We start from the raw sequence: 27,524 nt of genomic DNA, 5'->3' as shown, positions 1-27,524 counted from the left end.
TAGTATATCTCTCCATCTGTTTGTACAGTCTTTAATTTCTTTCATCAGTGTCTTATAGTTTTCTGCATACAGGTCTTTTGTCTCTTAAGGTAGGATTATTCCTAGGTATTTTATTCTTTTTGTTGCAGTGGTAAATGGGAGTGTTCCCTTAATTTCTCTTTCAAATTTTTCATCATTAGTGTATAGGAATGCAAGAGATTTCTGTGCATTAATTTTGTATCCTGCTACTCTACAAATTCATTGATTAGCTCTAGTAGCTTTCTGGTAGCATCTTTAGAAGTCTCTATGTATAGTACCATGTCATCTGCAAACAGTGACAGTTTTACTTCTTCTTTTCCGATTTGGACTCCTTTTATTTCTTTTTCTTCCCTGATTGCTGTGGCTAAAACTTCCAAAACTATGTTGAATGAGAGTGGTGAGAGTGGGCAACCTTTTCTTGTTCTGATCTTGGAGGAAATGGTTTCAGTTTTTCACCATTGAGAATGATGTTGGCTGTGGGTTTGTCATATATGGCCTTTATTATGTTGAGGTAGCTTCCCTCTGTGCCTACTTCCTGGAGAGTTTTTATCATAAATGGGTGTTGAATTTTGTCAAAAGCTTTGTGTGCATCTATTGAGATTATTATATGGTTTTTCTCCTTCAGTTTGTTAATACAGTGTATCACATTGATTGATTTGTGTATATTGAAGAATCCTTGCATTCCTGGGATAAACCCCACTGGATCATGGTGTATGATCCTTTTAATGTGCTGTTGGATTCTGTTTGCTAGTATTTTGTTGAGGATTTTTGCATCTATGTTCATCAGAGATATTGGCCTGTAGTTTTCTTATTTTGTGACATCTTTGTCTGGTTTTGGTATCAGGGTGATGGTGGCCTCGTAGAATGAGTTTGGGAGTGTTCCTCCCTCTGCCATATTTTACAAGAGTTTGAGAAGGATAGGTGTTAGCTCTTCTCTAAATGTTTGTTAGAATTCGCCTGTGAAGCCATCTTGCCCTGGATTTTTGTTTGTTGGAAGATTTTTAATCACAGTTTCAATTTCAGTGCTTGTGATTGGTCTGTTTATATTTTCTATTTCTTCCTGGTTCAGTCTCAGAAGGTTGTACTTTTCTAAGAATTTGTCCGTTTCTTCCAGGTTGTCCATTTTACTGGCATAGAGTTGCTTGTAGTAGTCTCTTAGGTTGCCTTGTATTTCTGTGGTGTCTGTTGTAACTTCTCCTTTTTCATTTCTAATTCTTTTTTTTTTTTTTAATGTATTTTTGCCTGTGCTGGGTCTTCGTTTCGTGCGAGGGCTTTCTCTAGTTGCGGCAAGCGAGGGCCACTCTTCATCGCAGTGCGGAGGCCACTCTTCATCTCAATGCGCGGTCCTTTCACTATCGCAGCCTCTCTTGTTGCGGGGCACAGGCTCCAGACGCGCAGGCTCAGTAGTTGTGGCTCACGAACCTAGTTGCTCTGCGGCATGTGGGATCCTCCCAGAGCAGGGCTCGAACCCATGTCCCCTGCATTGGCAGGCAGACTCTCAACCACTGCACCACCAGGGAAGCCCCATTTGTAATTCTTTTGATTTGAGTCTTCTCCCTTATTTTCTTGGTGGGTCTGACTAATGGTTTATCAATTTTGTTTATCTTCTCATAGAACCAGCTTTCAGTTTTATTGATCTTTGCTATTGTTTCCTTCATTTCTTTTTCATTTATTTCTGATCTGATCTTTATGACTTCTTTCCTTCTGCTAACTGTGGGGGTTTTTGTTCTTCTTTCTCTAATTGCTTTAGGTGTAAGGTTAGGTTGTTTAGTTGAGACTTTTCTTGTATCTTGAGGTAGGATTGTATTGCTATAAACTTCCCTCTTAGAGCTGCTTTTGCCGCATCCCATAGGTTTTGGGTCATCTTGTTTTCATTGTCATTTGTTTCTAGGTATTTTTTGATTTCCTCTTTGATTTCTTCAGTGATCTCTTGGTTATTTAGTAGTATATTGTTTAGCCTCCATGTGTTTGTATTTTTACAGTTTTTTTCCTGTAATTGATATCTAGTCTCATAGCGTTGTGTTCAGAAAGGATACTTGATACAATTTCAATTTTCTTAAATTTACCAAGGCTTGATTTGCGACCCAAGATGTTACCTATCCCATAGAATGTTCCATGAGCCCTTGAGAAGAAAGTGTATTCTGTTGTTTTTGGATGGAATGTCCTATAAATATCAGTTAAGTCCATCTTGTTTAATGTCATTTAAAGCTTGTGTTTCCTTATTTATTTTCATTTTGGATGATCTGTCCATTGGTGAAAGTGGGGTGTTAAAGTCCCCCACTATGATTGTGTTACTGTCAATTTCCCCTTTTATGGCTGTTAGCATTTGCCTTATGTATTGAGGTGCTCCTATGTTGGGTGCATAAATATTTACAATTGTTATATCTTTTTCTTTTATTGATCCCTTGATCATTATGTAGTGTCCTTTTTTGTCTCTTGTAATAGTCTTTATTTTAAAGTCTATTTTGTCTGATATGAGAATTGCTACTCCAGCTTTCTTTTGATTTCCATTTGCATGGAATATCTTTTTCTATTCCCTCCCTTTCAGTCTGTATGTGTCCCTAGGTCTGAAATGGGTCTCTTTTAGACAGCATATGTACAGGTCTTGTTTTTTTATCCATTCAGCCGGTCTATGTCTTTTGGTTGGAGCATTTATCCATTTACATTTAAGGTAATTATTGATACGTATGTTCCTATTACCATTTTCTTAATTGTTTTGGGTTTGTTATTGTAGGTCTTTTCCTTCTCTTGTGTTTCCTGCCTAGAGAAGTTCCTTTAGCATTTGTTGTAAAGCTGGTTTGGTGGTGCTGAATTCTCTTAACTTTTGCTTATCTGTAAAGGTTTTAATTTCTCTGTCGAATCTGAATGAGATCCTTGCTGGGTAGAGTAATCTTGGTTGTAGGTTTTTCCCTTTCCTCACTTTAAATATGTCCTGCCACTCCCTTCTGGCTTGCAGAGTTGCTGCTGAAAGATCAGCCGTTAACCTTATGGGGATTCCTTTGTATGTTATTTGTTGCTTTTCCCTTGCTGCTTTTAATATTTTTTCTTTGTATTTAATTTTTGATAGTTTGATTAATATGTGTCTCGGCATGTTTCTTTTTGGGTTTATCCTGTATGGGACTCTCTGTGCTTCCTGGACTTGATTGACTATTTCCTTTCCCATGTTAGGGAAGTTTTTGACTATAATCTCTTCAAATATTTTCTCAGACCATTTCTTTTTCTCTTCTTCTTCTGGGACCCCTATAAATCATATGTTGGTGTCTTTAATGTTGTCCCAGAAGTCTCTGAGACTGTCTTCAATTCTTTTCATTCTTTTTCTTTATTCTGCTCCCTGGCAGTTATTTCCACCATTTTATCTTCCAGCTCACTTATCCGTTCTGCCTCGGTTATTCTGTTATTGATTCCTTCTAGAGTATTTTTAATTTCAGTAATTGTGTTGTTCATCACCGTTTGTTTGCTCTTTAGTTCTTCTAGATCCTTGTTAAATGTTTCTTGTATTTTCTCCATTCTATTTCCGAGTTTTTGGATCATCTTTACTATCATTACTCTGAATTCTTTTTCAGGTAGGTTGCCTATTTTGTCATCATTTATTTGGTCTTGTAGGTTTTTACCTTGCTCCTTTGTCTGTAACATTTTTTCTTTTCGTTTTCTTTCTTTATTTATTTATTTTTGATGGGTGGTGCTGTATTCCTGTCTTACTGGTTGTTTGGCCTGAGACATCCAGCACTGGAGATTGCAGGCAGTTAGATGGAGCCGGGTCTTGGTGCTGAGATGAGGACCTCCAGGAGGCCTCACTCTGATTGATATTCCCTGGGGTCTGAGGTTCTCTGTTAGTCCAGTGGTTTGGACTCAGAGCTCCCACCACTGGAGCTTGGGCCCGACCTCTGGCCTGGGAACCAAGATCCCGCAAGCTTTGTGGTGCGGTAAAAAAAAAAAAAAAAAAAAAACAGAAAAGGAAGAAAGAAAGAAAAAAAGGAGCAGTACAATATGAAAGAATAAAAAACAAAATAAAATTAGGAAGATAAAAAGTGTATTAGGAAAAATAAAACTATAATTGAAACAACTGCAGCAAGGTAAAATAAAACCACAACAGAAAAAAAACAGCTGTGGGGGGGTGGCAACACACCAAAAGGAGAGATCACTAACAAAGTATAAAGAATAAAACAAAATTAGAAAAATAAAAGATTTATTAGGAAAAATAAAAATATAAAAGAATCAACAACTGTGAATCAACCAAGTAAAGCAGAACCCCAATCTGAAAGAGGAAAAAAACAAAAAAGCCTTGGCTATAGGGACGGGGTTTAGGTGGTGGGTGGAACTTAGGCAGGGGCGGGGTTTTGGGTGGAGCGGGGCCTCTGCTTAGGACCTGCGCAGAAGGGGAGAGGCAGCACGTGGAAAGGACGGCTTCCGGAGTGTGGAGTTCCGGGGTTTGGAGGCAGGGCCCTGGGTGAGGGCGTGTGGGTGGGGTTTAGGCCCAGCGCGTTGGAGGGGGTCTCAGAGGGGGTCTCCGAGTGCAGAGGTGGGGCCCCGGGTGGGGGTGTAGGGGCGGGGCTTGGGCTCTGCGCAGCAGAAGGGAGGCTCCGAGGGCATAGGATTAGGCCCTGGAGCCCAGCAGGCTCCCCTGGTGCCTGAGTGGACAGGGAAAGCGCTGGCCCCGTTCCCCTCCGTTCCTTCATGCCCCTCCCCCACCATCTCCCCCAGGGCCTCCCCCGTAGCCACTGGACCCCTAACCGTGGGTGGGTCCCGCTTCGTGTAGGAACTCCTTCCCTCCCTCAGCCGCCCCTCAGGGGTGCCAGTCCCAGAGGTCCAGCCTTTACTTTTGCTCCCCCTTCCCCCCCTCCCTCTCCCTCAGGACCTGCACGGCTGGAGGGGGCCTCACTGGGCAGAGGATCAGGCCCAGGATCTCAGCAGGCTCCCCGGGGCCCAAGTGGGCAGGGGAAACCTGGCCACGCTCCCTTTTGATCCTCTGTCCTCCCAGTGGTTCCCCAATTTCCCCCTTCGGGCCTGGGATCCCTTCCCCTCAGGGGCGCCAGTCCCGTCCCGCCGCCACTTCTCCTCCTTCACTCCCCCCACGCCCCGTGTCCTACCCGGTCACTGGGGGTTCCTTCCGTCCCCTCAGGTGTCCGTGGTCCCCCACCGGTGCCTGATAGGTGCCCTAGCTGTGCAGAGACGCGAATTCCGCATCCTCCTCGTATGCCATCTTGACTCCACCCCTCTTACATTCTTTTGCTTGCTCTTTCCTGCTGTTTTTGTTAAATACTAAAACAACCTAGTATTCTCTTAGTCATTTCTCAAATCTTTTCTTAGTTTATTGAGAAAATTATATTTCTTAATATAAATATATGCTATTTGCATAAATATTTTCTTCAGTTTAATGCATCTGATGATCTCTTTCATTGTCATTTATTCAGCATTAGCTGAATAAATCAGCAGCATTAGCTTTAGATTATACACATATTGTTTATAATGTGTGTGTGTGTGTGTGTGTGTGTGTGTTTTCTTTAATTACTTCCTATGTGGGTCTCTTTCCCCCAATGAGAATATATATAGTTCAGGTTCAGGGTCACAATTTTGATTACTTTTGTCATCCTTATTGTACAGCTCTGGACACCAGGAAACTCTCTATTTCTTATTTATTGATACAGGTAAGAATAGAGAAGGAGATCATTTTGAGAGGTGAAGATATTTCATAATTAAAGGAATAGCTGTGATATTGGAGGGTGGTACCAGGCACCAAGCAGTAGGAAACCGAGTAAAACGAATTAGAACTGGGCATAGATACGAACAAAAAGGATTCCATATACCAAAATTGCCTATTCAAGAATTTGGCTCAGGGCTAGACCTGTTTTTGTAGAAACATTCCATACGTGTTTGTAAAATGAATGATCAGTTGTTTGATTGGCTGACGGATGGATGGAAGGATGGATGGATAACTGAGTTACAGAGTCATAGAATTTTCACTTAGTGAGGTTCTTGAAGGAGCATTGTCCACATAACTAGATAACAAAATTACTATTTGTTCCATGAGCAGATTACATGAAAAAAATTCAGTTTTGTTTTCTAAGTATGTTTCAATCACTATGGTTTGGTTACAACTGAAAGTAATAAGCAGCTATCTTAGTACTCACTTCTAATAAGTATGCTAGAAAATCATCATCCTTTAATTTCTGGCCCAGCCAGTAGGTGTCCTACAGTCAGTGTTTTCTTTGAAGCACACCACTCATAAATGAGCCATCTGTACCTCTGCATCCAGCTTGTATTGGTCCAAATTCATACTGTGTAGGGTAGAGACAAGCATAGTTGCAGCAAAGGCTAAAAGGGGAGGTGGTGAAATTAGTATTCTTACCCCATGAAGGCTACCCTTTCAAAGGAGAAAGTGAGTTTTTTGGCACTAAAACAGCAGGCCAATAGGAAAGGTATTGAAATATATAGCACTGGATCTTGGCTTTTAAGTTATTGGGGCTAAAGGAAGGAGAAATGATTCTTGGAACCAGAGAGGCTTGAGACTGTGGACAGTTTTAGGACAGAAACTACAGGTGTCTTTTCTCCAATGTGTTCCCTCTCCTGGAGACTTTGACAGCCAACTTGTGTCCTGACAACTCTGCTTCTGCTTCCAAGAAGATCTGGGTGGGAGCGTGGGAGAGGCCTGTCACCTACTGCATGTCTTGGTACCTATGGAGTGTGTGTGTGTGTGTGTATGTGTGTGTGTGTGTGTGTGTGTGTATGTGTTTGAGAGAGAGAGACATTGAAAAACAATAGGAAAGAGACAGAGAAACAGCAGGAGAGAAGAGAGAAGCCAGGAAGTCAGGAATAAGGAAATGACTTGAAATAGTCATTTAGTCATTTAGACACTTGGACAGCTAAGAGAGTCAGTGCCAAACCTGCCCACTTTTGTTTCAGCCCATCCAGGGCTCAGGGCTCTTTTATCATCCGTACACCTATGTGCAGAAGTTGAATCTGCTTTAGAAAAACCGGGAGAAAATTTCCTCTTTTGCTCACCCAGGTTGTCTGTTCCTCAGTGCCCTCCCAATCTGCTTAAAGAAGCTAGCAGAGTTTGGGGGAAATCAGGCAGTTTAAGGAGTATGTCATGAATAGAAAAAAGGAGTGAGAGTCCAAGAAATATTATCCATGCTCCCCAATTAGTGAAAAATGTAAAGAACTAGCATTTCTTTTTATCCTTCTGTCCCCACTACCACATATTTTGGGCTGCAATGATCTGCCACTAAGCCAAGGACAGTGCTGTTATCAAACAGTTTTGACCCTTTAGCATGAATGAGTACACAAGGCAGACAGTATGTTTGAGGCAGAGTCCTAGGAATTCCTGCGTATTTATTCACCTCTCAGGTTTAGCTAGTTTCTTTACCTCCCTTCCACATAATATCTATACTCATGTTATAAGTAGGCAAGATCAAGGTAGTCACACTGCCATTAGCTAAGTGGCACAGCAAAGGACATAATTTCCAGTCTGTTGGCTGACTTCAAAGAACCCACCCTATCTAGTTCTGAAGGGTTTTAGAGTCAGAGCGTACTTTGTGTTCTGAGGATTTTTAAAGTTTAGGCTTTATTCATTCTCTCTCTCTCTTTCTCTCTTTCCCTCTTTCCCTCTTTTCCTCTTCCCCACCGCCCTTGCCCCTCACCCTTCCCAAAGTAACCTATTCGTGTCTGACCTCCCCCCACAGATCATTGTGGATTACAAATTAAGTTGCCAATTTCTCTAGGAATAAAAGACTACATGCAATAGTGGAATTTCTAAATAGGTTATGATCGCAGCATGATGAAATTAAATGGTTGCTTTATAAATTTTTGCATAAAATATGCTGTTAACTTCTATCTGGGATTATGATAGAAGTCAGATTTGTTCTCAGTGGGCTTAGTAGTTGATTCTGTATCCTTGCTGGCCACAAAATGTTTCTTAGTATCACATGAGAATTGTATTCTACTGACAAGTGTATTATATTACATTAATAATTGTATCATACCGTAAAATTACTGATGGCTTCTTAATATGCTTCGTGTTAACGTGGTAGTTCCTGACTCTCCCTTTGCATTTGTGGTGTATAGTGTCACCTAATGGTCAGAAGGTTCAGTGCGTGATTGCATTTCTGTAGATGGCGCTCAGTCAAAGCAAGCTCTAGGAAAGCATGGCATTTTCTCCTTTGTCTTTTTGTCTGCTTATTTCTTGTGTGGGACCGATTCAACATTTATGATTGTTTGGGGAGCTCCTGGCTTAACCCCATTGGACAGGGATTTAATAGTCTCTATGTTGTCATCATAATTCAAACAAAATAGTTATTTTTTTCTGGTGTTCCCTTAGCAGTTGTATTTCAAGGAATTTCAGCATCCCGCATAAAATATATTCCTATATGTGTTTCGTAAACTTTAAATTTGGGACATACTATGCTATTCATTTTGCTGCTGCTTTAATAGCATTCCCTGTATCAGATCTTAATATCTGGAATTACCAGTGCATTTTTTGAAATTTTTATAATTGTTACAAAAATTTTTATAAAATTTATAATTTTATAAATTGTTTTCTTTTTATCAGTTTTTTAAAGTTTAAATGCTTACCAGAACTTTCAAATCTAAAAGAATGCTTTTAGTATTTCTTACCAGAAGAGGTATACCAGAAACCTAGGTTTTTGCCAAAATTCTTAATCAAGTACATATGTTACTTTTATTAGATATTTAAGAGCAATCAACTTGTACCTGCAGTCTAAGTATGGTTTTGTATATTTAGAAAGATGTGACCATAAAGTACTCTCTGATCTGGGAGGCACAGTAAAAATTCCATATTTAAGACATTTTTTTCTCTTCTCTCTGTGAGGTGGCAAATGAAGCATATTGCTTGAAACATGCCTTGTAATTTTACTGGATCCAGCTGTGCATGTTTTGGTGCATAAATACACTCTGCATTTGGAGTTCCAGTGGAGAGGAGAACACAGCTTCTTTTCCTTTCTTGTGTGATTGCAGATGTCATTGGCATTTGAAATTACAAATGCCTGTATGTTCATGTTTTAATTGCCTCTTAGAAGGCATATGCACAGTCTTTCTTGAACAGGTTTCCTAAATTAATTGGAGCATTAAAGGCACTAGAGAGGGAAGAGTCTTATATGAGTCCTATATATCCTGTGTATAAGTGGAGGACACCAGAAGTTCTGTAGTACAGTCCTATTATACATGCAACCATATCTCATTTCACATTATTTTCTAATTACTATGCTGTGTTCTTGTCTTGACGTCCTCTTAGGAGGTGGAAACCATCCCCTGCTGGTACCCTATGATACACTGACGGCCAAAGAGAAAGCCAAGGATAGGGAAAAAGCACAGGACATCCTCAAGTTCCTGCAGATCAATGGCTATGCTGTATCCAGGTAAAAGCACACCTTCTCCAGTTACACATTCTCGTTGTAAGACTGAATATTTAAATATCCCTATCAGATTTAAGGCTGAAAATGAACTCAGTGATCTCTTTAAATCTTAGAGCTACTGTTTAGTATGTTCAAAATGTACGTGTCAGAAACATTAATGCCCTTAGCTGTTGTGCCACATGATTGAGTTCCTTACACTTCTTATGTTAAGTCCCCATCCATCATTTAGGCAAAATCCCTAGGCAAAAATGACACTCTATTTTTCTAAACGCAACATTTTATTACATAGTAATAGTTATTTAGTACAGTTTTATATCAGGTGCAAAGTATTTTTTATAAATTAAATCTTTTTTTGTTTTTAGCTACAAGAATATTAGCTAACCTTGCAAATTTATCTATATCTGTGTGTGTGTATATACACATCTGTATATTGCTGTATGTAAAATGTTAAATATACTTCTCTCTATATAGGTATTTAACAAAATATATTTCGTTTTTACCTTACCTTCTAACAGTCTTTGTAGATGTTGGTTTCCATTTTTCCTCTTTGCTGTTCTAGAGGATTCAAGGACCTGGAATTGGACACACCTTCTATTGAGAAACGATTTGCCTATAGTTTCCTTCAGCAACTCATTCGCTATGTGGACGAAGCCCACCAGTATATCCTGGAGTTTGGTAGGTACCATAGTCCTATTACTAACGGCCCAGTTTTTGTTCTTCTTAACATTTACAGCATCAGGAGATAGAACAGCATAGACCACTGGGATGCTTGTGGTCTGCTCCCGGATGGTATAAACACTTTCTATCCATCCTAATACTAATTTGAGTCTAAAAGTCAATAGGCAAACTCATTTTTAAGGATGGGTAAATTTTGAGAACTTAAAAAAAATCTAACATGTAATACTTTTCTCCTTAAAATGTTTATTGGCATTGATTTTTCATTTTGAAAGATACCTTGGATGGACATCAGATTTTAAGGTACACTTAAATCTTTCCTTATGAAATTAATTTCTCTGCTCTTAAAAAAAACTAAACTAAAACCCTACGGATTCTCCAAATTTCTAGACAATGTAAAGGCCTTGAGTTTAGCCTTTGCAGGGTTACACATTTATATTAGAGTATCTGCAATACAGAATACTTGATTATTCTCTTAGAGTAAAAGGAAAGACCTCTTCCCCATCTGGCTCAGTGCCATTTAAGTACAAAAAGAACTCCTTATTTTAAATCTAAGATTCAGAACAGATCATCAAGACAGCCTCCTCTCACTTCTCTTATTTTGTGTTTGTCCTCAGCATTGTTGAATTAAAATTCACATTGTCAATTACTCACCTTTGTGTCAGATCCCCTTCCAGCCACTGGTTGGTATTAGGATATAAAGAAGTAGAGTTTGGTCCTTTTTGAAAGGCAGTGTGCTCTGCTGGTGGTGATCCTCTTATTTTCTTTTCCAGTTTTAAGGTTCTCTTTCTGTTTTATTTTGGTTTTTTAACCCTCATTCTTTCTGTTTTCAGCCCCTTTCCTTGGGGCCCATAGTCCTAGATCCCTTAATGATACATCAGCAACAAACCCCTCCTAACCAAGGGCTCTTTTTGCTGCTGTTTTCTTAGGATTTATATTAGTTTTCAGTACAGCATCAGATTAAAGTTTATAGAAATTTGAGCTCTGGTATTTTCTTGTTCCTGGCCCCTGGATCCCAAATGTGATTCGAGATTTTCTACTTGAGCATCATTCTCTTAAAGAACCTCCCTCTTTTTCCATCTGCCTCTTTAGCTACAGTACAAATGCTATATTTTTGCTCTCTTATCCATCTTTTTCATGAAGGCCAGTTATACAAACTAATCTATAATATGCAGTCTCTTTGTAACTCATCCAACAATATATTTTTAAAATATGATAGTCATCTTGACTAGTAGCCAAATTAGTCTGAATGAAATTTGACCAAAGAACAAGCATGAGGCCATGGTGAACTTTTGAAGCTTTTATGCACAAAGTTAAGTGTTGACATTTCTAATCCACATTTAAAAGTATCTGTATGAGTAGCAGCTCTGGGATCCAGCCTTCATTTTTGACAAGAGAGAGGAGAAGAGGGAATAAAGAGTGATCATTTGGAAAGGGAATAAGAAAAGTTTTTGCTTATGTATGGGTAGCAGAAACAGAACTTTGAAGGGTAAAATGTGTTTAGGCTTTGCTTTACTCACATTATATTCAAGTTTCTGAATAAACCTCCTAGGACAGCGTTTGTGTATAAGGAGTGGTGAGAAGCTAACTAAAGCTGACTACAGGGCAGATTCACCCACTTCACACATTTCTTTCTTTCTATAGGATAGAGAAGGTCTTATGAACAGAATTCTGGGGAGAAATAAGGTTAGATTAATATAGAGCCCACCAAAATTAGTTTTTTTTTTTTTACAATTGCTGCTGTTACCTGTTCCTTTTTCAGGTGGCTTTGTCAAGGCAAATTATGTACAAGAACTCTGTCAAGAGGAGAAGCACAGTTGAGATTGTCTACACAATCATTTGTTTTCATTTTCATTATTACTAAAAACCAAAATTTCTGTAATACCTTGTTCTTTTATCTTTCACTTTATTGCCTTTGCAGCACATCTCTAATATATTCTTTCTTAAACATAGACTTATGGCGATGGTAAGAATATGCCTATGCCTTTTTTGAATTTTTGTATTACATCACAGATCATATTCTCTCCAAATCTTTTCACATTTTCTACAGAGGCATTTTTGTTAAAATATATAGTGAAAGGAAAGATATTTCTTGTTTAGTTCTTTGAAATATTAGCAGATTTAGATAGGTACAAGCTTCTGTCTTAATAACATTTATATGAGAAGGTCCCTTAGGTGAATCCAGCCATTCTGCATAATATGCTTGAGAGAGATTTAGTACAAAAGTGATTTAAAAGAAATTGAAATTCGCAAGTATTGAAAAGCCATTATTTTCTTTTACTTATTCATGGGAAGAGCACTGTCTGATTTTACAAAGTATTACCTAAGTTCTCTAAAAATTATCCTGAATTTATGCTTAAGATTTAATAAAGCGTATTTCAAATTGTTTTTATTTCTATGTGCAAAAGAACTTTTTCAAGCAAAAGTCAGTTTGATTCTTATAAAATATGGAAGCTCTGCTTACAGATTTTACTGAAACCTTATATCCAGTTCTGAAATTCTTAGCTCTCCAATCTGTTCTGCATTGCATCGTGGTTATTATAGTTTATTACTACCTCTTCTATATGCATGAAACCTCCTTGGTATGCATGAGGGAGGTAGGAAAGGCCACCTTCTAAGCTAAACGCATTCGGTCAATCAGTTCTTAACCTTGAACTCATTTTCTACACCATGGGGAAAATTCGGTGCTTTTTGCTTCGCTTATGGAAATTATCTTTTGACACCGGTGAACTTTTTTATTCTTTAGCAGAATGTTAATTTTCCAACCTAGTATTACAGCTGTGGTCCTCCCCCTCAGTACAGGCACTGGCTTCCTGAAATTTTTCCATTGGTACATTAATATTAAAGGCTGTAACTTGTAGTCACACCAAGAAGTCACTATCTTTATTTAGAGGTCCGTGTTAAAATCTAACAAATTATGTTTACTTATTTTCCACTCACTTTTCTCACCCCAGGGAGCTTCTTTCTTACTGAGAGAGAATGTGGGATTTTACTGCTAAAAATGTGGGATTTTTACTTTATTCCAGTTTCCTCCCTACATGTCAATCAGATCTCAAAGCTACACCAGTATGTTTGTGCTCGTAACCACGTGTATGGGCTGTCTCAAGAGCTTTTTTATTTTGATTTGGGTATGTCTTTAATCTTTTTTTAAATTACATGGCTGAAGTTAGCCTTTATATTTGTGTATTCAGCTTAGTGGGGTAACGCATTTAGCAATGTGTTCTAAACTTAGCATTTGGGGTGAATATCTTGCAGTGTTTGAAGTGCAACGTGTACCTAAAAACTCTTCATGTCTACAGATGGTGGCAGCAGAAGCAAAGGAGAACATTTCCCTTATGAACAAGAAATCAAGTTCTTTGCTAAAGTACAGTATACAATCCGTCCTGTTTTTCCTTCAATATGTTTGTTTACCAAATATACTCTTTAGATCGTTGCCTCTTTGTGGAATGCACTTGTCTACAAATGTGAATTCTACTCTAAGTAGATATTCTGTGGCATGAAAATAACTGCATGAATCATGTGGGATAAATGTGCTCCCAGCACCTTTGGTCATGCTTTAACTCGCTGTGCTCTCCGTACCGTATTTCTCAAATGACTTTGTTCTCTGTGAAGTCTGACTCAAAGTTCTCTTTTTTGGCTTTATCATATGACATAAAGGAGAAACATCTATTTCCTAACATTTGAATATTGTTCTGATTTAAAATTTTTAGATGAATATTTCTTTGTTAAAGAGGAAAAGCAAGAGTTAATTTATCAGTGGGTGCGTTATAAGAACCTATACTATAGAATCCTTATTGTGGGACCTGAATCCTACTCAGAAGAGGAAAACTGAGGCTCAGAGAGGATCAGTTGTTCATATTTAGAGTATATCCCATGATTTTTATTTATTCCTTTTAATACGAATTCATCAGGAATTTGCTGTGTGCACATTCCAGCCAGTACGGGAAGGAGATGAAGAGTTGCAGAGTGTCCACATTGGGTCCCTTCACGTACTCAGTGTTTACTCTGAGCCTAGTCTGTGCCATGCATTGAATTATGTCCTGGAGGTTCACTATCACAAAGACAGAATGCCCTTGGGATGCTTTCCTATTTACAATATGTTTTAGTTAACCTGAAGACCTAATGATTTCCGTCCGTTTCCTCTCAAAGTACTTGCATTTGGTGGTTATAGGTCATTTACAAAATGACATGTTATTTTGATTGATTAATATTTGGTTTCTATTATATGTTTTCAGAATTGTACCCTTTACTGTAAGGGAGATTTCTCTTGTCTTTGCTTTCCACTCAGTATTGCACCCAAAATCTGTATCAGTCCTCTGAAGTCTGTCTTGGGCTGCACATTGCTGGTTATCTGTTCTGCTGGGGTGTAATCGCCCTTGAGAACCAGTGATCAGAAGTGCTGTATTCATGGCCTCTAATCACACGTTTAAAATACATTCTTGTATTTCATTGCCTGTGCACTCAGCGCCCCTAGTGATTTTGTTTGCAGATGCATGCGTAATGTGGCTTAATTTCTACTAAGTCTGTGATTCATTCATTCACATATTTATTGAGTACCTATTATATGTCAATCACTAAGTTCAGGCAGTGTCACCACTTCCTAGGAAGATCACTAAAAGCTTTTGTATTCCTATTATTAAAAAATATACCTAACTTGTAGGGGAAAAAATGTATTTAGACAGGCTTGAGTCTAAATACTGGTAATGCCAGTTATTATTACTTTTTTCATTTATTCATTCAACAAATGTTTATCTAGTGCTTGCTGCAGGCTTGCAACAAGGTCCTAAGCGCTGGTGCGTCAGTGGTAAATGAAACAGAACAAGCAGTAGTCATAGAGGCCAGGAGAGGGCTTTAATGGGAAACAAACCCAGAAATGTTTCGTTCTCTTGTGTGCCCTATCGACTCTTAGGGAGAGAGACTAACCCAAAAATCATACATATAAAATATAAAATTGCAAATGATGTTCAAAGACCAGAGGATACAGGGAGTTTATCTAGTTGACAGGCCTGCGAAGGCTTATCTGATGAAGTGCCACCGCACTGAGGCCTGCAGGAGGAGTGAAATGAGTAGGTTACGGGGTGTGGGGAGAGCATTTCAGACAGAGGGAATGGCAGGTACAAAGCCTGTGGACGGGGGAGGGGGAGGAATTGGCCAACAGCCAGCAGGGCTGGAGGGCAGAATTGGGAGGTGGGCTTTGACAGAGGCCAGGTAAGAGCTTTGTGCAGGTAGGTAAGTGGCAATGTGACTTCGAGTAAATCCTTCACTTTCTACGTCTCAATTTAATACCTAGAAATCAGGGGTGATGGCACCTACCATACAGAGCGGTTACTGGGATACATGAAATGATAGCATATCAGTTACAATCCTCAGATGCAGTAGAGACTCAGTAGAAGGTCATCACTGATTGTTTTTGAACCTTTCAGGCACGGAACCACATGGTGTGAAAATGTTAAGACTGTTTCATTTTGAGAAAATATTAAGACTAATTTCAAACCACTGAAAATTTGATGTTTTTTTTATGATTACACACATGCACACACACACACACACATAGGGACTGGAGACAGTAGAGTGAAACTTATGAGAGGCATACTTTGAAATGGTGCTGACTGGCATGGCTGTGGATACTGGGAACTTATTGCATGTGGACAGAACTCTGGCTGCTCTAAAAACTCAGCACTCATTCATCCCCCGGAAGAGTCCACTGTGTAGATCTGTTTTCTTTTCCTTTCTTTCAGGTTGTTCTTCCTTTAATTGATCAGTATTTCAAAAACCATCGTTTATACTTCTTATCTGCAGCAAGCAGACCTCTCTGTTCTGGAGGACATGCATCAAACAAAGAGAAAGAAATGGTGACTAGGTAAACAGCTATAAAAAAATAAAGACTATTGTTTAAGTGTATTTCCTTTTGAGAAAGAGCATCTCAGGTTCTTGAAGTAGGATCATGCAAAGAGTTCCCACCCATGTTCCCCGGCCCCTGGCCCCTTGGAATCAAACATTATGAGAAGGATGGTTTGGGCAAGTTAATACATGTGTTCTAGGTGTTGAGTTTTCTTATATTTTACTGCTAAATGTAATGCTGAGTAGAAGGAACAAAATACCCAATACAGAGTCCACAAGTAGAGGCTGGAGATGCATCAGTGTATTAGTATTTTTTGTTAAATGATGCTTTTTAACATTGGATTCCCTAAAATTTATTCAATCTAATGTTTTTGGCAGCCTGTATTTTTCAGGAGGGCAGAATCTCATTTTCAGAAATTATAACTTTAAATTTTAAAAAGGTATGAGCAATCTTGGGATAAAATGAAGTAAACATACATACTTTTTAAAGTTCTCTGCTCACACCAGTCAAGCCAGCATCCTAGCAATGCTTTCTTATTTCTCTTTAAACCCAAGTATTCTTCGGAGATTTATTTGTGATTCTGCTGGGGATTTCAAGTTTGAGTCCTCAAAATTCTGTCAGAACTTAGTATACATGAGAATCAATTACTGAGAAAATCTTCTTCTGTATTACATTGCACAGGAGTCCAAACCAAGCTTTTAGATTGTATTTGAAAAAAATTTCTGTAAAAATGAGTACCCTGTATAAAGTAGAATACAGGCTTTCCTTGGTCTTGACTCTTTTTAGTTATCTATTGCTGTTTAGCAGTATTATCACAAGTTTAACATCTTAAAAGAATATGCATTTATCATTTCACAGTATCTATGGATCTGTCATCAGCGGCTTGCCTGGGAAACAAACCTCTTTTTTTTTCTTAAGACTTTTTTTTAGAGCAGTTTTAGATTCATAGCATAGACTTGACTTTAATGATATGTTGAATGGCAGTGCAGTATCAGCCTGTTGGACAGGATGAGATGACATTGAATATAGACTGTCCTCAGAGGGTAAAGAGGAAGTAAGATTCCTGTGGTGCATAGCACTGGGGGTGGGATCTTAAGCTCCTCTCTTTACTCAAATTTATTGTCTAGTTGGTTGTCTACCAACCGATAGGTAGCCAATCATGTGATGTAGGATTGCAGCAGCATTAAAAATGTTTCCGAACTTCTTCAAATAATAAGCTTCCTGTGAAGTTGATAAAATGGTTGATAGTTAAAATAACAGAGAATCCATTCCAGTGACTTACTTTGTTTCCACCAACTGTGTTACCAGAAGGAAAGGGAAAGAAGAGCTACTTTCCAAGATGCAAATAATCCCCTCCCCTTCCCCACTATGGCATGGCCTCCTTTCCGCCTTCCCTAGGAGTGAGAGAGACCCATCTCTCCTCATTTCACACGTGCGCTCATCTACACCACTGGCCCCGTGTTCCCCTGTGGGTGGTGAGTGGACACAGTAGCTGGAAAACACCAGGACACCAAGTTATCGTTAAACACGATGGAACCAAGGCTACTGCAAAGTCTCATAGTCTTTCCTGGCCGGTTAACCTTTTGTAACAGAAACTTTGTTCCTAGAGGGTGTTGTTAATTTAATCACACTCATTAACATAAATCAAAATACAGTTGGAGAATATAGGGAAAAAAATGAAAACAAATTACGCAAGTTCTGCTCTTTCCCCTCCCCTTTTATTGTGTCTGGTTTTCGCCATTCATTTTTCAGTTTAAGAACTGTTCACTAACTACAGAAGTAACTAATTCTCCTTTACCAACTATATCCCTCATAGAAGAAATCAGAAGAACATCACGATTCTGTGCTAGCCTCCGTTGACGTAGTTTTGGGGCCTTTAATAACACTGCCCCAGTTTTTAATGATTTCATCTTCAGTTTTTTTCTTCACTTCTTGGAAAGAGGGTTGGTAAGTTTTACTTCTCCCAATAGCACTTCCAAAAAAGGGAATGTATGCCATTAAAATTCCCACACACAGGAATGAGAGACATAACAACAGAAGTAACTGATTTCTTCACAGTACTTTAATGCCAAACATAGGTAGAATGTATCCTCAGAGAGAAAAAAATCAGAGTTGAAAAATGAATAAGGTGATGATCAATAAATTATGGTACATGTTGTCCAGTCATTAAAATGATGATGGATACAAATACATGATAACTTAGGAAAATTATCATTTAAAAAATAAAACATTTGTTCAAATAGTATTGATTCGGATTTTTTAAAAGAACCTAAATTTTTATGTATAGTAAAGTACTGGTAAGGGATAAATTTAATGTTAATGGTTGTTTTCTTTAAGTAGTGCATTGTAGATTTTATATTACTATTTTTATGTGTTTTCCAAGTTTTTAAAATGAAAAAAATCTTACTTTAATAATCATAAAGATATGTTTTAAAACAACCAACATCACTATCACATTAACAAAAACAAATTAAATAATTTGTTTGGCATGTTGAAATGGAATCACTGAAATTTGTAAATCTCTGATTTCTTACTACTTCAGTTAAATATGACTTCAATGAGGAAAATACATAAAAAATACAATAAAACGGGTTTAAAAAAAAACGGCCCTGCTACTGTGAATAAACAAGCATACCTGCATACACATGATAAGCATTGCCATGATCGTTTTAATTTATGTTTAACAGTTGGGTGTAGCAGTAGTTATGTGGGTCTAAATTAATTTCTCCACAATTAAAACCAGGTTGTTCTCATTAGTTTAGATACCTCCTGGTACTAGATATTAGGTATCGAGCGTTTCCTGTCTAAAGTCAGTATTCTCCTGTCCACAAAGATGAGTTAGATGGGGTATCTGCACTCCAGGAGTATACATGGCAGTGGCTAAGTATATGGGAATAAATATTGTTCCAATGGCAGAAAGCTGAGTGGTGCTATAGGATTCAAAGTAAAGTAAGAACCCCTTAGATGGGTATGGATGGGCTGGAGATTTATGGAAGTCATGACATTCAAAGTTGATCTTAAAAAATATGTAGGTCAGAGATTAAGAAAAAGGTATATTTTTTAGATAACGTACAGCATAGAAGCTGGTCATTTAGGAGAAATATAGGTTATGTAGATTCATGATGGAACACTGTAATTGAGAGTAACTGTCAAAATATCTTTTTTCTTTTTACTTAATTCATTAGCACTAAGAAGCCATTGATGCTTTTTAAATAGAAGAATGAGGACAGTCTGGGAGCATAAGGGATTGATAAGAGTAGCATGGCTGGGAAGCCATGGCAGGCGTTAGGAGCTATGGCAGGGGTGCAAGCTGTTGTAACAGAAGTGCTACTTCCAGTAGGTGGTGCTACCCGTGGGTTTGTTCAGCAAGTATTCTGAATGCCCCGCGGGTACCAGGTGCTGTCCTAGGTCTGAGGATAAACACGCAGATACACCAGCACAGTTCCCAACTTTAATGGACTTAGAAGTATAGCTGAGGAGACACTTACATATAGAGCTAACCATGAACTATGTTGTGATGTGTGTAAATGAGCCATATATAAAGTGCTGGGAGTGCACAGGAGATGTAAATGCAGAGAGGGGCTGCGTCTGAGAAACACAGACGAGGGAAAAATAAGCATGCCTCGGTAATGAGTCCTATCTCAAGTAGAAAGGAGGAGGCCAACCTGGGGCTGAAGTTTCAGTGCTTAGTGGTTGGAACAATAGTGGTCTCACTAGCGAAAACAAGAAACTTCAGAAGAACTAGTTTTGAGAAGAAGAGTTTAAATTTGGTTAAAGAGGTACGTATGGAAGGATAAAGTACTAACAGGTCATTGAGCTGGAGATCTCCAGCAGAAAGTGGGAGGTAGGTGTTTGGTGTTGGAGAGATCAGGGCAAGAAATGACATATTTGGGGATTGTCTATACCCATCTCCTGCTGGAAGCTCTGAAAGCAGATGAAACTAAGGGAGAATCGGAGAGAAGCTGAAAGGTCTGAACCAAAACTTGGAGAATTATTACATTTCCAGGGCTTTCAGAAGTGGATCTTTGAAGAATAGAGAGAACAATTAATTAGAGAGGAAGTGGGAAGTAATACTGTAAAACAGAAACCAGAGTTTCACAGATTTAAGTAGTTAATGATGCCAAGTACCATGGAGAGCTCTCCAGGATGGAGACTGAAAAGGAGGTTATTAGATTTGCTACTTAGAGGGTATTGAGAACTTCAAGAGAGTGTTTTCAGGAGAGCGATGAGGTGGAAAGCAACCTCACAAGACAATGAGTCAGGGGGGAAACTGCAGAATGAATTCTTAAGAATGTTAATAATGAAGGGATATAGAGAAAGGGGATAACGGGATTATGGAAATTGTCTTTAGAAAAGCTATAGGCCAAAGTTTATAATAATCAAACCTTAGCGTCTGCACAGAAGCTACACCCTGAAAGAGGATGGCACAGGAAGGGAGAGAGATACGATTTGTCTTTTCTGAGGACCTAGCTTTCTATATATCTGTATTTCTCTCTGGTGGCACATCTGTTACTAATTAGGAACACCTAGAGTTAGGAAGCAGCTGATATCATAAGAAGTCATTTTTTTCAGAGAGATTCTCCAACATAAATGTGCTCAGGATACAGAGCAATTCTGTTTCCTATCACCGCAAAACACCCCGGGTCTAGATTAAAACATAATTCTAGTATTATAAATTCGTAATTCAAATTCATAGGTTAAAAACGTAATCCTAGTATTATAAATTCAACATCATTGCAGAATGTTTCACTCTGGATACTAGAGAGTGTCAACGAGTAAGAGGTAAAAGATGTCGCTTAAAATAGACTAGATTCCAAGAATCCAAAATGTGTACAATTCTAAGATGTAATCACTCTCTTTACATGGAGACAGATCCTTGTTAACACACAGAAAGCTCAGTGAATGAGGGCACCTGGAGAAAGTTGCTTTTGTTTTATTGTCTTTGTTCATTTCAGTTATAGCCTAAAGATAAATAATGCCGCTGGGGGGGTGAGGGGGGTGGCTAATGTCTAATCTTATGTCTAACATCTACTTGAATAGATCATTGTTTGAAAAAAATTTAGCACTGATAAGAGATTTCCCAAGACCTCGAAGTCACTTAAGCACTTGCGGATGAATGTTTTCTTGAAAAAGCTACCCCATGCCCTATATAATTAATTTTCACCAATACGTTATTTCACATTGTTACTGAAGTGAGAGATGATGGCCAAAACCTACTGTAATAAAAGTGGTCCACATCACAAAGGTGATCCTGACTCCTTTCTCCCATTCTGCCACGAGCAGTTGCCATTATTGTATTCCATGGCATAGAGCCTGTCTCCCCAGTCCTGACGAGTGTACATCTGCACACTGCTGGTGATGGGAAAGCTTTGCAAGAGAGGATGGGGCAGTGAGGACATAGCTGTCATCATGATTGGGAAAATCAAGCTGAGTGTGGGGGGTGCTGTACAAGTGGATTTTCAAGGTTAGAGCTTTGGTAAGTGCTGGCTGTGGACCACCGGTGCTCTCTGAGGGTTCAGAAGAGTGTTGGATAGAAGTGAAAATAGTGTCAGTTGTAATATGGGAGGTTAAGTGTCCTGGTAGATATTTGCAGATGGCCCCTGGCTGGGAGGGGACTTCTTTGAGCTTGGGTTGGGAGTGGTGAAGGAACACCCGGTGTTAGAAAAGGCTTCTTGGAGTAAACATGTCTGAGCTGAATCCTGAGGGATGTTTAGAAGGGATTGTAGCATGGAACTGAGTGAAAGATGTTCCTAAAAACAGGGCCCAGCAAGAAAGCCACCAGACTGCCTGGTGACAGACGTGACAGGACAAGAACGGGTATTGCCCAGGCTCTGGGGTGTGATCCGAGCATTAGTGCGTACCAATGCCATCCTGTTGAGTGCTGGGCCCCCTTATTTGGAATCTCCTATTGGTGACCACCAGGAAGGACATGAAGACCCAGGAACTTAGTCTAGAGGAAATATACGTTCAATTCTTGAATTAGCATTAGAAGCCCTTTAAGTTATCACATCTGTAACGTTTTTCTCTGAGGGATTATCAGTTGTTTAAATTCTCTCTCTAGTTCATTGTGTTCAGATTCACTGGATGCTTTGGTATATGTGTAAGGGGTGTGGTCAAGGTCAGGGGGAAGGAAAGGTCAAATGATAAAACATACAAAAGTAAACATTTATGCCCAAAGCACCATACTTCATTGTTAAATAATGTCCATAACAACAACAACAAATTTCTAGAACTTCAGTAGTACTTTGGGGCAGATAAATTAAATTTTTCTCCTTGTGGTTTTCTAGTAGTTATATTCTTACGGGGTTCATATAGATTGCTTTTATATTAATTAGCTTTGCTTTCAATTTTTTTTTGATTCCTTATAATATGTGCTTTTTTAACCATGTTAAAGATACGCACTCAGAGACTCTTTCTTTAATATCTTTACTCCACACTCTGCTCAGAGAATTGATTCTTTCTGCGTGACATCATGTTGCTTTTTTCCGGCTCATGTATCAGCTGTTTATTTTTCTTTTTTTTCTTCTTCTTTTTTTTTTGTTTTATTTTAATTTAATTTCTCCCTGTCTTTTCTACCTTCCCTTCCCCCTTTTCCCTTTTCTCTTTTGTTTTTCTTTTGTCTTCAGCCTATTCTGCAAACTTGGAGTTCTTGTCAGGCATAGGATTTCACTATTTGGTAAGGAGACCCTTGAACAAATACTAGCATGGCCATCACTTGGTTTTCTTTGCCATTTTTGCACTGTGTTGTGTGCTGCTATGTTGCATGAATGCATGTTTGAATGGCTGCATGCATGGTCGTCATAGGCCAAGGTAAGGTCCTCAAGGTTGTTTATAAGTAGCATTACCTATGGTGAAATTGAAGACTGTAACTTTATATACTAGTCCAAAGCACACTTGAAAATCAAGAGGTTATATTATTAAAGGTCAAATGAATGAAAATGGCAGCTTCTGCCATATTTTATTTCAGAGGGGTGAAGCAAAACTGGGCCTCTGAATTTGTGTTTGGTTATCTCTTATAGATAAAGTAATGAGTTGTTATGCACCAACAATTTTTAACTGCACTTACTTTTTTAATGCTCTTGACTACAGATTTGCATGTCGACCGTATTCCAGACATTGGAGCTTCATAGTAGAGACAGTGAGGCCTGGATTTGGCAAAAGCGACTTTTCTAGCACCCCTCACCCCATAGTAGTCAGTTTTTGTTCATTTCTGAGAATTCACGTAGCTGAAATTCATGTTCCCAAACACCTGCTTTCAAAGAGCCTTGCAGGGCGGTCACTCACTTTCCACAGACTCTCCTTGCCGTGGGGCTTTAAGACTTTATAGCAGTCGGCAGAATTTATGTTTTACGCTTTCCTGCATCTGGCTTCGTAACTGCCAAGGCAAATTTTAGCTCAATGCTCTATAGGTTTTGAGACGGCGTCGGGGTGACTTCAGTAAGAAAACATTGAGTGTACTGATAGAGATGTTATAAGTCCCATTCCATTTACAGGAAAACCTAAGGATTAAGTCATTTCTATAAAAGCCACAGTGGATAAGCTGAGAAATAGGTACATGTACGTGTGTGTATGTGTATATATATATGCAAATAACTTTTACGTTCTTTACATCTTTTGAGAAATGATAGTTTCTGGATATGACTACTTAATGCTGTATTTGGTTTCTAATATTATTATATCTAGTATTTGGGTGTTTTAAAGATATATTTCTCATAAATTGCCTGAGTTTTTGCATTAATGGTTCAGTTATCCAAAATTAACGGGGAAATTGTCTTCAGAAAGCTCTCCAGTTGACTGGCTTTTGTTTGACTTCTCTTCATCATAGAAAAATTTCTATGAAAATTGTTCAGACGGAGCTTTTGTGTACTCTTTACCTTCTCATGATAGGGGAAGGCTCTGATGGGGACCCCATAATAATACTTTCTGTTGTGCTCTCTCTAGCTTCTTACATATTTTAACTTCTTGGTTTCCCATGTTATGTTTTGCTATAATTTTATTTTTTTAATTTTTTGAGGCATTCCATATATACGGCAGAGTACACAAATCTTGAGAACAGCTTGATGACATAGCTTGATGAAATTTTACATGTATCTGCCCATTTTCTCAGGTCAAGACATAGAACATTTTCAGCATCCCAGAAGCCTGCCTTGTGCCATTTTGCAATTTATAATCCTCTGCAAAGGAACTATATGTAAACTAATCTACTGGTCTACTAATGTAGACTTCCATTACCATGTATTAATTTTACCTGTTGTTTAATCTCTCTTTTCCCTTCGAATATATTAAGGGTTCAGTAGTTGAAGATAAATGCATAATATAACTTGTCATACCAGTCAGAGGAGAAGAACTGGATTTTAACATTCATTCCGTCTCTCTGTGATTCTTGTATTTCATTTAGGCATTGTACGTTAAATCCCTTTGCCTTTAAATACTATTATTTTTATTTTAACAGGAATTTATTGGAGAGCTACTATGTATCTTTATCTTAAAAGCATATTTTAATGCAGTCTTTATATTATTCTAGTGTCTTATTATTGGCTCAAATTTGCTTAGGCATTTGCCTGTAAAACAATACAGACTTCAAGAAGCTTTTATTAATCAAACATACTCTAATACAGACTTGTCAAAGAGTTAGCATGTTAAGTCTTAGACATGTAAACTTTACATGTTACAGTTACAGCGTGATTTTAGATGTTAACATGATGTCCTGGAGAGAATAATGGGCTTTGAATCAGAAAACCTGTATGTAAGTCCTCTATTTGCAACTAAACCAGCTGAATGATTTGGACAAGGGACCTAACTTCTCTGAACCTTTGTTTTTTGGTTTTTGGTTTGTTTGGTTTTTTTCATTTTTAAACTAGATTAAAATAACTACTAACTTTAGAGATGTATTGCATGTATAAAATCTCATATGACATGATGAATGTTGAAGTGCTATGTAAACTGTAACAGTACAGCTTTCAAATCTAAGGTATTCTTAGTCTTATTTGTACAGCTTTTATTTAGATAAATCAAATTACATACACACTAAACTAGGGAACTTGGTTATTTAAAATACATGCACTATGAAGCCTTTATAATCTAGCCATTTCCAGATCGAAGCAGAAGTTGTATAATCCAAGTATTTACTTTTTGATATATCAATTATACCGTTGTGGATTTTCCTGAAGAGAGAGAGAGAGAGAGACAGAGAGACCCAACAGCATATATACAGTGGTCTTTTGTAAATATATAGACATATTAATCTCTTATTTTTTCTTTCACCCTATCTTTACATTATATATTTTTTTCTGTATTCTGGCAGACATTAACTGATGATCAAAATGTTTTCCTGTGCTTAGTTCAAAAAATTGTTTCATGACCTAGCCTAAGAATAAAGTAAGACAGAAGTGAAAGTTGAGGTTAACAAAGAAATACTTGGGTTTCGTGTCAAGGAGCAAAAATACAGAAGGAGATACATTAACCTGAAACATGTCAGCAAGGTGGGATTGGAGACAAGAGGGAAGCATTAAAATAAACCAGAAGTCAAAACTCTTGTCTTGGTGGTGGTCATTGTGGGGGCTGAGTATGATCCGTAATGGAATATTTATTCCAAGGTGTCTGCCGGATTGTAGCTGTTCAGAAATTTTTCTGATATGTAAAGTGAGGATTCCCCAAACTTGAACTTCTATATTTATGTATATCTTTTATCTACTTTAAAATATTTTCTATACGTTGAAGCACACTAAGGATTAAAGAGAGATGAGTCATGTTTTTATGCCTCATATATTCTTTTGAAGGTGTGTAAACCATTTCCTTTTATCTTAGAGAAAGGTAGGGTTTTAAAAAAGGAGAACAATCCATATTCCCTACAGAACAGTCGTTCTGGGGTATCTATTAAAATACTTTATAGAAAAAATTAGTAAGGAAAATAACATCTATTTTATATTAGGCTTCCCTTTTGACTTCTGAAATGCTTGTGATTGCAAGGTGGTGCACGCTTGTATTTTGGAAAATCAGTTAGGATGGGGTAAGACGCAGGCAGGTTGACAAGGAATAAGGATCCCATTTGCCGTTTTCACGGACACATTGTTGACTAACGAAATACTGCTTTTAATTCTACCATTTCCGCCCACTTATGCTAAGTGAAAATTCTGTCTCTCTAACTGCCTAATTTTAAAGCATTTAGAGGATACTTAAGTCTTACTATTACAGCCTATTTTTAGACTTTCAGTCATTTGTAGGGGAAAGAGAATCTGGTAACCAGAACTCCAGCAGGGATAGTGATGGTGGCACAGGTGTGTGTGTATCAAGACTTCTTAACGGCTTTCTTTTTACATGTGAAAATGAATCGAATGCCTTAATGACATTCATTTTGTGCATTCTTTCAGTAACCAGTTTTGTGTCTGCTGTGTGTGAGCATTCTCTTAGCCTGTGAGGATAGAAAAGCACAGATTTCTTTCCCTCTCTGCTGCTACCACCCCACGCCAATCTACAGGTGTCTCTTACCTGTATGCCTCCACAAACGTACTAACCCTTCTCTTAGAATTCCCTCTTGCCCTTCTAAACTGTGCTCCAAAGCAATCATATCTCTCCCCCTCCCCAACCAAAAACCAAAACAGAACAACAAGATGGTCTCATCACTGAATACACTCCTGTGTAGCCAGTGGCTTCCCATTTCTCTGTAATAAAGATCAGAATTCTCCATCTGGCCACATAGTGTTTGATAGTCTGTCCCCTGTGTACCCCTGCATCCTCATTTCCCAGCATGCTCTGGCTTCCTCATGATGCCTCAACTTAAGCGGCCTTCTCTCTGCTTCTTGAAAATGTATTCCTTTCTGCCCAGGCCCTTTGCACATGCTGTAATTACTGACGGAGATGGGATCCCATACACCACATGCCCCTCTCCAGTCCCTCACACCCACAATGGGGTTAACTACTCATCCTTCAGATTTCAACCCAAATAGTATTCTCTCAGGAAGACCATACCCAACCTCCCTGATTATACTCTCTCCTTCTACTATTACAACATTCTCATAGCTCTGCATACTTTTCCTTCATCTCACTGATGATGTTACTAGATTAACTTCTTTCTCTGGCCCAAAACTCAGCCCTTTGAGGGCTTATTTTTGTGTCCTCAGAGCCCAGCAGGAAGTCTGGTGCATAGTGGCTATTTTATAAATATCCGATGACTGAATTAATCAACCAACCAGGTCCTACCTTTAAGAAGTCTACAGTCTTAACAGAGAAGATAGATAAGTCAGCAGATGCTTACTGCAATGAGATGAGTGCTATCAATTTGGAATCTTCTTACATTCATGAATAACCAGGCTTTACATTTTTTCCTTGAGAATATTTGGAAAAATATCCACTTATCTCATAATTTATGAGAATTTTTTTAAAAAAATTCCTTAAGTGGTCCATGAAAACACTTAGGGCACTTACATTGAAAAGGAAGTAACACATGATTAATGACTTTTCAAACAATCATTAAACTCTACCAACAATGATCCTTTCAGTTCGAGGAACTATTTGAGAAGGCTGGCACAAAATAGTTATCATTTAGAGGCCTTTTCCACTTTCCTGTTTTCTGGTGAGTTGTTTTTTTTTTTTAATTTTTTTAATTTTTATTTTTTTATTTT

The 27,524-nt window shown here is 38.3% G+C and overlaps 1 protein-coding gene across 1 annotated transcript in view; it reads left to right on the top strand.

Annotated features, from left to right (window-relative positions):
• RYR2 (ryanodine receptor 2) overlaps positions 1-27,524 on the top strand; it is a 740,642-nt gene that overhangs the window by 575,013 nt on the left and 138,105 nt on the right. The window contains 5 exon segments of the mRNA XM_036828245.1: positions 9,266-9,389; positions 9,946-10,061; positions 13,361-13,425; positions 15,800-15,921; positions 22,530-22,579. Coding sequence (XP_036684140.1) covers positions 9,266-9,389; positions 9,946-10,061; positions 13,361-13,425; positions 15,800-15,921; positions 22,530-22,579 — 477 coding nt within the window.

The sequence above is a fragment of the Balaenoptera musculus genome, chromosome 16 (genome assembly GCF_009873245.2).
Source record: "Balaenoptera musculus isolate JJ_BM4_2016_0621 chromosome 16, mBalMus1.pri.v3, whole genome shotgun sequence".
Taxonomy (NCBI): domain Eukaryota; kingdom Metazoa; phylum Chordata; class Mammalia; order Artiodactyla; family Balaenopteridae; genus Balaenoptera; species Balaenoptera musculus.
This window is presented reverse-complemented; position numbering and strand designations above follow the sequence as displayed.